At 45.6% G+C, this 11,504-nt stretch overlaps 1 protein-coding gene across 2 annotated transcripts; it reads right to left on the bottom strand.

Moving 5' to 3' along the window:
- Positions 1-6,336: 6,336 nt before the first annotated feature.
- Positions 6,337-11,287, bottom strand: LOC311110245 (polyadenylate-binding protein-interacting protein 2B-like). Of its 2 annotated transcripts, none has more exons than XM_084188779.1 (4): positions 11,109-11,287; positions 9,642-9,805; positions 7,998-8,171; positions 6,337-7,321 (listed from the first exon to the last, which is right to left on the bottom strand). In XM_084188779.1, exons 1-4 carry the CDS (start codon positions 11,113-11,115, stop codon positions 7,265-7,267), a joined length of 402 nt encoding a protein of 133 aa, XP_084044905.1. In that variant the 5' UTR covers positions 11,116-11,287; the 3' UTR covers positions 6,337-7,264. The 2 variants fall into 2 exon arrangements, with proteins under 2 accessions (XP_084044905.1, XP_084044906.1); XM_084188780.1 differs by lacking the exon at positions 11,109-11,287 and adding an exon at positions 10,924-11,076.
- Between the last annotated feature and the right edge of the window lie 217 nt (positions 11,288-11,504).

The raw sequence follows: 11,504 nt of genomic DNA, 5'->3' as shown, positions 1-11,504 counted from the left end.
TGTCTGTCTGTCTGTCTGTCTGTCTATCTATCTATCTGTGTGTCTGTCTTCCTGTCTGTCTGTCTATCTGTGTGTCTGTCTGTCTTCCTGCCTGTCTGTCTGTCTATCTGTGTGTCTGTTTGTCTTCCTGCCTGTCTGTCTGTCAGTTGGTGGATGTGTGGGCTCAGTACCACAGACAGTGTTTCCAGACCAGTACCAACGGCCCACGGAACCCCGCCTCTGCCTTCACTCAGGTGAGTCCATCAGCCTCAGGCACAAGAACTAACTTACCTGTCCCTTGACTGGCATACCTTAGGGGCATTTCATGGTAGGCTGCTCACCTGCACATACTCCGCCTCCTTTTAGAAGTAAGACTTATTTTGTACCTCCAGCCAATCGCAATCACTCTGTTGAGATATATTGCAGACTCCTTGAAAAAGATGTTGGTAATCTCCTTAAGAACAAACATGAGTACATATCTTTCCATAATTTACAGAAGGATGAAAAACAAGCTTTGCTTGATTTACAATCCGATACGTCAGTCCTTACCCACCCTGCTGATAAGGGTGGGTCGGTTGTACTCATGGATAGGACAGTTTATGTAAATGAGTGTCATAGACAACTGCTTGACAACACCTTTTACAAGAAACTCAGAAGTGACCCCACTTCCCAATTTCAGAACATTATCTTTACTGTCCTAGATGGGTATTTAAGTTCTGGTCAAATCACCAAAAAATAACATTACTTTTTGGCTATTCAACACCCTAAAATTGCCACTTTCTATACTTTGCCGAAATTATACAAGAATGTTGCAAAACCTCCAGGGCATCCTATTGTAGCGGGCATTGATGCAGTAACAGCCCCTTTATTGACTTTTGTTGACTTTTTTATTAGACCACAGAACAGCTCCCCTCCTTTGTAAAGGACACCAGCAGTATGGTCTTTATTATTGAATCTCTTAATCCTCTCCCTGAGAATACTTTGTTAGTTACTTTTGATGTTGAGTCGTTATACACAAATATTCCACACGAGGGCGGTATTGAAGCCATGGAACATTTTCTTCTGCAACGTGACCCAAATGAACTCTGATTTACCATCCCAAAATATCCCTGCACAATGTCTATTTGCGCCTCTACAGGATGGAAACTACAAGTGTAATGGCTGCGCTCAATGCAATGGCACTTACAAATGTAGATCCTTCAAACACCCCCAAACAGGGAAACACATCCCAATCAAAGGTGTTATCACGTGCTCCACTAAGGCAGTTATTTATCTTATAACTTGTCTTGTGGTAAAAAATTATGTGTGTAAAATGAAGAGCGAATTAAAAGTACGAATCTCGGAGCATCGTAGCACCATTAGGTGCAAAAACTCGACATTTGCGGCCCACTTTTTGGAAGCGAACCACTCGATTTTGTCCCTACGTTATATCGGCATCGAACACATCACCCTCCCTAGGAGGGGATGACCTCGACAATTTATTATTAAAACGAGAGGCTGCCTGGATCTTTCATTTAAAGACCCTTGCTCCCTTCGGTCTCAACACAGACTTTGATCTGAAGGCATTCTTGTGATTATTGTGATTTTGCTATTCATTGTAAATGTTTGTTGGCCTTTGTAGTCAAATTGTATCTATGATCGTATGCTATTAATTTGTTTTTTATATGTTCTATTTATATCTGTAAATTAACCAATGATATCAAGCCACACCCGGCCATGATTACAGACACCTGCGTGTGTCCTTTGACACTATATAAACTAGTGACCCGCAGTGTTTGTCATTATACCCTGATGAAGACAGCTTGTCTGTCCAAACGTTGGTTATTAGGTTATTAAATTATTGCATCTGAGCTCCTAGAGTGTGAGATTCTCCTTTTCTTTTTCAGATGCATTGATATGATCTTATCTTAGTCAGTCTCAAACATCTCTATCCTCTCTCTCTCTCTCTCTCTCTCTCTCTCTCTCTCTCTCTCTCTCTCTCCTCTCTCTCTCCACCTCTCGCTCTCTGTCTCCCCTCTCTCGCTCTCTGTCTCCCCTCTCTCTCTCTCCCCTCTCTCTCTGTCTCCGCTCTCTCTCTCTCCCCTCTCTCTCTGTCTCCCCTCTCTCTCTCTCTCTCTCTCTATGTCTCTCTCTCTGTGTCTCTCTACAGAAGGGGAGAACAGTGAGGGCAGCTATGTTAGAGAGTGAGAATTTCAGTAAGATCCCAGTGGAGAGGACAGCTCCTCGAGAGAAGGGGCAGAGCCAGATACCACCAAAGCGTTCGAGCTTCGACTCTGGGGAACGAAGGTCAGTCTCCCCCTCTCTCTCCTGGACCTCAGTTCATAACTCCGGCCCGTTCCGCCCTGCCCGGAAAGAGGCATGGATGCAGGCAACAGGGGACCCGGCACTGGGGGTCTCAACCAAAGCCAAGGACGGGGTGGAGCTGCCTCACATCGGCAGTGGAGAAGGTAGGAGAGGGAACACCCTGTTTATTATATGTTTTTCTTTGAGGCTTTGAAGGGCCTTATAACTCCACAGTTTATCCGTTTTGGTCTCCTTTAGTGCAAGATGATAGACCAGCACCCATAATGTACGTGTGTGTACTACCTGTTCCTGTTATCACAGGAAGTGATGCGGAGCCCCCGCTGCAGTTGGAGGGGTTGAGGGCGGAGCAGTTCCGTCGGGACATGACCCACTCATCTAGGCTGGAAGGCCAGATCAACCAGCGCATAGCCACCCAGTCTAACCTCATGCACCTAGGTAGGTCCTATAGAGATAGAACAATATATTCAACACTGTTCTATACCCATAGCCACCCAGTCTAACCTCATTCATCTAGGTAGGCTTTCTAACAACAGCCTAGTGTCCCAAATAGCACCCTAGTCTCTATATAGTGCACTACTTTTGGCCAGAACCCTATCAGCACTATATAGAGAATAGGGCTTTGGTCAAAAGTAGGGCACTATATAGCGAATAGGGTGCCATTTGGGACGTACAGCCTTTATGCACCTAGGTAGGTCCCATAGCCACCCAGTAGGGGGAGACATAGTACTCAACACTATCCACCCTGATCCTAGATCAGCACTCCCTACTCTGAGACGCTTTAATACGGGCCAAACCACTTACTTTGTTGAGAGCCTGCTGGCCAAAGCTCATTGGCATTAACATGTTAAACTTGTGACGTAGGTGCAGTATGATGCTATATGTGGGTTTATTCATGATAACTCTCATTTGTGTGTGTGTAGGGCTGCCATTCGACGGCGTGACCACCTACAGCCAGAGCTACACACTGGGACAACCCCCCACCCTGAGAGGCCCGCAGCGCATCCTGCCTGAAGCCACACTCAACTGGTACAGTAGATCACATCCACGGATTGAAAGGAGGGATCTGTTCATACTTACTTACCTAAGTCTTTGGAGCATAGGCCATGGACCACTCCTCTCCATTGCACTCAGTTCTGGAAAGTCTCCTCCAGCTTGTTCCACCCTGTGCCAGTTTTCTTTGCATTTGTCTCAAGCTCCTGCAATCTGTTCACTGCGATAGATAATAACTACATTTACATTTTAGTCATTTAGCAGACGCTCATCCAGAGCGACTTACAGTTAGCGAGTGCATACATTTTCATACTGGCCCCCTGTGGGAAACGAACCCACAACCCTGGCTTTGCAAGCGCAATGCTCTACCAACTGAGCTACAGGGGACAGACTACTACAGAGCAGATTACATAGTGACTCACACATACAGTGATTCATAGCAATCCCCTTCACCCAGCAACCCATTAACGGTCAAGTGGTGCTGCAGAGGTTATGTCCATCATATAGTCTGGTGTCTGTAATAGCCAGAGGTAAAAGTGATATCCCAATAAACACAGTAGGGTAGTATTGTGGAATTCTAACAGCTTTATAGCTGTCCTCCAGACCTCCAGCTCTGCAAACATAGCATGGTTAGGGCCAAGGGGAAGGACTTTAATATGCTTCACCATCCATCCAGGAGGGCCTGGGCGTCAGAGTACCAGGACCGGTACCAGGGCCCTGATCGCTACGTCCCTGGGCAGAGGAAGCCCCCTAGCGGCCTGGAGAAGGAGCCCTGCACCTCCGAGTACCAGCCTGTCGGCCGCACCGCGGACCAGACCCGAGGACACATCCGCTCAGAGTACCAGAGGCACTTCACCAAGAAGGTAATGCCCCAAATGGCACCCTATTCCCTTTGTAGTGCACTACTTTTGACCAGAGCCTTATGGTGCACTATCAAAAGAATGGGGTGCCATTTGGGATGAAGACCCAGTTTCAAGGCTCCCTAGCAGAGCAAATGTAAGGCTGCATTTACACACCACTAGACACACTGTAGAGGCTGTGACTTTCACCTCGTGGTGCACAGAGGGCTCTGCACAGAAATTGAGATTTACATGCCATTTACATAGACCCTTGCTATCCGGGATCCAATGGACATCCCTACCCTATTGAAGTTTAAATTATTTAAAATGGTTAAGGGTTAAGGTTAGGGACATCAAGTATCCCAGATAGCACTAACCAATTTGGTCCTATATACAGTACCAGTCAAAGGTTTGGACACACCTACTCATTCCAGGGTTTTTCTTTACTTTTACTATATGCCAAGAGTGTGCAAAGCTGTCATCAAGGCAAAGGGTGGCTATTTGGAGAATCTCAAATATAAAATATATTTTGATTTGTTTAACTTTTTTGGTTACTACATGATTCCATGTGTTATTTCAGTTTTGTTGTCTTCACTATTATTCTAAAATGTAAAAAATAGTAAAACTAAAGAAAAACCCTTGAATGAGTAGGTGTGTCCAAACCATTTGACTGGTACTGTATATATACACTGCTCAAAAAAATAAAGGGAACACTTAAACAACACAATGTAACTCCAAGTCAATCACACTTCTGTGAAATCAAACTGTCCACTTAGGAAGCAACACTGATTGACAATAAATGTCACATGCTGTTGTGCAAATGGAATAGACAACAGGTGGAAATTATAGGCAATTAGCAAGACACCCCCAATAAAGGACTGGTTTTGCAGGTGGTGACCACAGACCACTTCTCAGTTCCTATGCTTCCTGGCTGATGTTTTGGTCACTTTTGAATGCTGGCGGTGCTTTCACTCTAGTGGTAGCATGAGACGGAGTCTACAACCCACACAAGTGGCTCAGGTAGTGCAGCTCATCCAGGATGGCACATCAATGCGAGCTGTGGCAAGGTTTGCTGTGTCTGTCAGCGTAGTGTCCAGAGCATGGAGGCGCTACCAGGAGACAGGCCAGTACATCAGGAGACGTGGAGGAGGCCGTAGGAGGGCAACAACCCAGCAGCAGGACTGCTACCTCCGCCTTTGTGCAAGGAGGAGCACTGCCAGAGCCCTGCAAAATGACCTCCAGCAGGCCACAAATGTGCATGTGTCTGCTCAAACGGTCAGAAACAGACTCCATGAGGGTGGTATGAGGGCCCGACGTCCACAGGTGGGGGTTGTGCTTGCAGCCCAACACCGTGCAGGACGTTTGGCATTTGCCAGAGAACACCAAGATTGGCAAATTCGCCACTGGCGCCCTGTGCTCTTCACAGATGAAAGCAGGTTCACACTGAGCACGTGACAGACGTGACAGAGTCTGGAGACGCCATGGAGAACGTTCTGCTGCCTGCAACATCCTCCACCATGGCCGGTTTGGCGGTGGGTCAGTCATGGTGTGGGGTGGCATTTCTTTGGGGGGCCGCACAGCCCTCCATGTGCTCGCCAGAGGTAGCCTGACTGCCATTAGGTACCGAGATGAGATCCTCAGACCCCTTGTGAGACCATATGCTGGTGCGGTTGGCCCTGGGTTCCTCCTAATGCAAGACCTCATGTGGCTGGAGTGTGTCAGCAGTTCATGCAAGAGGAAGGCATTGATGCTATGGACTGGCCCGCCCGTAAACCCAGCCCAACAATGAACAACTGGTAACTTCAATAATTTCAAGAGACAGTTGAGCAAAAAGAGGAAATATAATACAAGTCATTATGTTGCTCCTCTGGTTTTGCTGCAGAACTACCCTGGCCTGGCCAGACCCAAGACCAGCCCTGCGTACAGAGACGACTGACTGACCTGAACAATCTCCAGCACGCAGGATCAGATCTGCATTTTCTCTATTCGATGTTCAACCTGACAAAATGCTCTATTTTAATACAGAAATATCAGTATTTAGACAATTCAGAGGTACTTGTGTGCCTACATTTTTATCAAATAAAACTTTGCATTAATACCCACAGCGTGGTCTTTTGAGGGGTCTTTTCATTATGTGGTACAACTGTAGCTATGGTAATGACAGGTTACTAGACACGTAATAACAGAATCAAACATGTATATAAAACAATGAACAAGACAAAAGTCCCCGAGAGGGTACCTGATCTTTATTCCATCATACTTTTGTCCTCATTTTGTTAATGCAAGTTGCACACTGTGACAGGATTTCAACTGAAGTTTTTACAAATCAACCAAACAAAAAAAAAACTAATTGTTGCCACGGAAATCCCTCACAGGTTCCAAGTTGCCTGCCGTCAGCTCCGCCCTCGCAGCCAGATTCCATCCAATCCTTCTGTACACTGCCATCTGTCCATAATCTTTTGCCCAGCCCACTTCCCCCCTACACACCTGACACTACCTACCCTAAAACCAGCCTCTGAGGAATTGAAAAACATGAAGAAAAAAAAGAAACTGCAACAATGACCAGGGGAGATACAAATCTCCATCCACGATCACCACGGTGACAGAGACTCGCACGGCTGCACTTAGAGATCGAAGATAAAGAAAGAACAAAAATAAACACCAAACTTCCTACGCGGATATGACCTCCAGTTCTGCCGTCTGTCTGTCCAATAAGAACATCTTATACTGATGGCCCCTCCCATCCAATAGGATTATTTTATACTGATATGGCCCCTGCCCACCCTGCTCCCACCACAGCCCCTGGCCTAGTTTACCACATAGGAACAAAACGGAAATAAAAGGTTGTGTTCCCCTGCTCAGACGGTGCTGACGCATTCCAGATCTTACAACGCCTGATAGGTATTTTATGTATCAGCTAATTACAGCAATCTGGTGTCGATGACTTGGCACGTAACCATAGGTTGATGCATGCAACGTCTGAGCAGGGGAATGCGACCAAAAGCTTATTGAAGAGTATACCCCAGCCCACCCTCCAACCCCGCCCCATGTACCCCACACAGCCCAAAAGCAGGCGAGTGTAAGGGTGTCTGCTGGGAAGCCAGCAGTCACAAAGAGTCTTTATGAGGGTTCCCCCTACTGGCGGGAGGACCCTAGTATTTCATTCCCGGAACAAACTCCTTCGCCTCTGGGTTCAAGCTGCTCTTGCGCTGTAAAAAGAGAGGAGAGATTTAGTATAGGAGTACATCAAAAGGACCTAAACCTGTATGAACAGGTAAAAATAACAGGGCCTCAACATTAAAAGCTGATAGATAAAGAGCAGACACCGAACAAATAGTTTGGATTGTAACGCATCACAGGATAGTTTCTCGAGCGAATGGTCGGTTCCCTGACAGATTAAGCATACTCCTGGACTAATGGAGAATTTCCATTGAGCATGGTTTTTAGTCTAGGACTAGGCTTAATCTTTTTCTGGGAAACCGGTCTAAGAGTAGGAGCGGTATGGTGTCTGATCAAACAACTGGAGAAGATGGACCGTCCCTAAGGTATCTAGGTACTGAATGTGGATGACACTCCACAGTAAATACTGAACTTTTCAGGCTTTTAACTCTCAGGTGAACACTAAGGGCAGGTTTCCAGGACAAAAGATTAATCCTTGTCCTGGACTGAGAAGAACTTTCAATGAAGTATTGCCATTGAATATGCTTTTTAGACCAGGACTAGACTTAATATGTGTCTGGGAAACTGGCCCTATAAATAGTGACGTTTCGGTCGACGACGCTCATCAGACATGCTGCTCATGTCTGCTAAATGACATAAATGTAAATGTAGAGAGTAAGCAGACTATGACACATTCTGACGCACAAACATTCTGACGGTACTCACCGCGAGTTCATCAGCATTGCCGTTGGAGACAGAAAGCCCATTGAGCTGTTGCTGAATCTGTCCCACCCCCGGGGCGAGGTCTCTGGCGGGGATGAACCAATCCTGATCCTCCTCTTCCAGCATTTCCTGGAAACAGCGTTCTAAGAACTCCTGCTCCAGAAGCTCCTCTTCCACCTGGGATGACCACACAATAGGGAAAGAAGGGGGGGGGGGGGGATTACAACCAGCAGCCAGCAGCAGTTGATTATTTCTTAATATTTATTTCCTTGATTCCTCATGTCCTCTATCCTTGCCTCCTTCTCAAAGAGCACTGGAGGGTGGTCCAGGTCTGAGGGGAGTGTACAAAAAAATTAAGAACAACTTCCTAATATCGAGTACCCCCCCCCCCCCCCCCCCCCCCCCCTCGCCCTCAGAATGGCCTAAATTCGATGGAGCATGGACTCCACAAGGTGTCGAAAGCATTCCACAGGGATGCTGGACCACAACGCTCCAATGTAATATGGGTCCTTTCTTTTTGCCGTTTGAGCTAGAGACAAGCCGTTTTCTTTGCTTTAAAGCTGAAAGCATGCCTGTCGCGAAGCCGTTTTCCCTCTCGATTGACAGCGAACTTGCAAAGCCTACTCAGACTGCCCTATGCTCTTGGTTATACCAGGGATAAAATGAAACAATGTATTAACTTTGCTCGCTCTGCGGGCTGCTCCAATGTATGAAATGTACAAATGTAACAGAAGACTGAATTTATAAACAAAACTGACTTTATACGCATTTTGTAAACAGGCGCCAGCGGGTTCTTTAAATCGGTGGGGCCGAAAATTTTGTATTATCATATATTCTTTTTGTACTACGGTATTCTCAAATGTTGATGTCATAAGTATCATAACGTTTTGGTACCGTAATACCAGTATATAACACTACTCTGAATGGCACACATACACAACCTATGTCTCAATAGTCTCAAGACTTAAAAACCCTTTTTTAACCTGTCTCCTCCCCTTCATCTACACTGATTGAAGTGGATTTAACAAGTTAAATCAATAAGGGATCATAGCTTTCACCTGGTCAGTCTGTCATGACAGTGCATGTCAGAGTAGAAACTATAGCATGAAGTCCAAGGAACTGTCTGTAGATCTCCGAGATAGAATTGTGATGAGGCATATATCTGGGGAAGGGAATATGGAACTACCCAGACTCTGCCTAGAGCTGGCCGTCCGACCAAACTGAGCAACCGGGTAAGAAGGAAAAACCTGCCAGAAGGACAATAGTCTCTACAGCACTTTATGGGAGAGTGGCACATGACAGCACGGCTGGAGATTGCAAAAAGGCACGTGAAAGACAGAGCATAAGGCAAATGATTTTGTGGTAACTATTTCGCTACTGCTCCCCATCTAACTTAACAGAGCTTGAGAAAATCTGCAAGGAAGAATGATCATGCCCCTTAATCTGGTTGAAGGTCCCCTAATGGTTGGGACTGAGTAAGGTAACCTAATCCTAGATCTGTGTACAAGGCCTGGCAATATCTACCCAGGGCAACATTACTCACCTTTTAGTGTGTGGTCTGTACATCTGTGTGGGTGTCCCTCTGTCTATATGTGTGGTGTGTGTGTGTGTGTGTATGTACATAATGAGTGGTCCTAAATCACTGACCTGTCTGTTGTAATCCTCCTCGTTCTCCATCCACATGTAGTCAGCGAAGGGGTTGTTGTTGCCCCCCTCTCCCTCCTTGTGCCCGTTGGCCACGTTCTCTTTCCCGGGGGCACTGCTGCCGCCTGGTGTTTTTGCCATCTCAGGACTGTTCATCTCCGCAGGCTCTGTAGGGTTAACGGTTTCACACAGGCATTAATGGCAGCCCACTTGAAAAATGAGGCAAATGCTTATAAAATTGACAGTAATGCTCAGTTTGCATATACTGAATAAATGACGTGTTTAATAAACATGAAGGTCAAAAAACGTACCTAAACATAAGAGCAGAAAGTTAAACCATTATCTACCCACACAGTACTGTACTGTCATGAAAATGTATCTTGCCAAAACGCAAATAACAAAGTGCAGATGTAATTATTTTACTTTATACTTAGCTAGTTAGTAGTATCACAGATAAGTGTTAGGCTAGTTATCATAACCTTTACTAGTGTCATTCCAGTTAGAGTAGACCCAGAGAGTAGAGAGTCAGTGGCTGCGCTTCCAGCTGACGTGGCTACAACTACTAGCTAGCCAGCTGCTACCGTTATAAAGGAAGCGCTCGACAATACCTAGCTAACGCGTTACCTGTATCGTCAGCATTGAAGGATGCACATGTCATGAGACAAAATAGTGATGATGACAAACACCACATGGCGCTCGAGGCCTACCTGCAACAAGCCAGCCAGACAATTTGCTAACTGGAGTACCGTTAGTTACAGCTAACATTACCGTTCGTCGCAGCACAACTCCGATTTTGAGTATTGGCACAGTATGCTAGTGAGCTAGTTACAGTAGATGGTAAACAATGTTAGCTAACTAACTACGTAGCTAGCAAGTGTGATAGTTAGCTAGCGAATTTAGAAAACTAGCATGGACTAGCTAGCTAACAAACAATAGCTAGCTAACTAGCTAATTTAAGCCGTCTGAAAATAATTTGTGATAAAAGGGTTGTAGTTTCGACTAAATTTACTGTAGCCAGCAAGTCACCTGATTGAACAAGTTAGCTAGCTAGTTAAGTTAGCATTCGCTAGATAACTAACACAGCGTGCAATCACCCTACGAAAAAGGCTTCGGGTTACTACTAGCGAGCTAGAAAGCTACTTGGCTAGCGCGAGCTCGCTAACTAACTTGAAATATTTAAAAACACGCATATTGGATGACACATGGACTAACTTGGCTAGCTAGCTGTTTTTGATGTACAGAGTGGATGTTACGTAATCTGTAACTAGCAAAGCCTTCTCCCTACCTTGGGTTGTCTTTATAGCTAGCTATAAAACTGTTGGCAGGTAGCTAGCTGGTAGTGGTAGCAACAAACTAAACCAAATTTAGCTTACTTAGCTCAAAGGCTAACTGCGTGACATGCACACACAATTCAGGTCAAATGGTATCTGGAATGCACACTAGCCAGTAGCGCAACAAAAACGTAGCTACCTGGCATCGTTGGATAATTATTTCAAGACCACCCGATATTTCTCCAATGTTTGACAGGGCAATTCGTCGACTTTTTAAGCTAATTTGCTATCAAGCTAGCCAACTCCCTACATTCCACCAAGACGCTCACGGGGGACTTCCGTTTCGTCGTTGCGTTCCCCCAACCCGCTTTATCAGTCGTCATATACCTACCTCAGCGTATCAACTGAGAGGTTGATGTCATGGGCATGCGATTATGTGGTTACTTCATACACTGTATGTATAATATTCAGAAATCTAGGAAAACGTTATCTTGATAAAGATGTCATGTCAATTTTATTTTAAGGTCACATAAATGTATTTTGCTTTTAACCCAGCCCCCTGACAAACACACACACCTGGCTGTGACGCACATTG

This window comes from Coregonus lavaretus (genome assembly GCF_964263955.1).
Source record: "Coregonus lavaretus genome assembly, contig: SUPER_35_unloc_2, whole genome shotgun sequence".
Classification (NCBI taxonomy): Eukaryota; Metazoa; Chordata; class Actinopteri; order Salmoniformes; family Salmonidae; genus Coregonus; species Coregonus lavaretus.
This window is presented reverse-complemented; position numbering and strand designations above follow the sequence as displayed.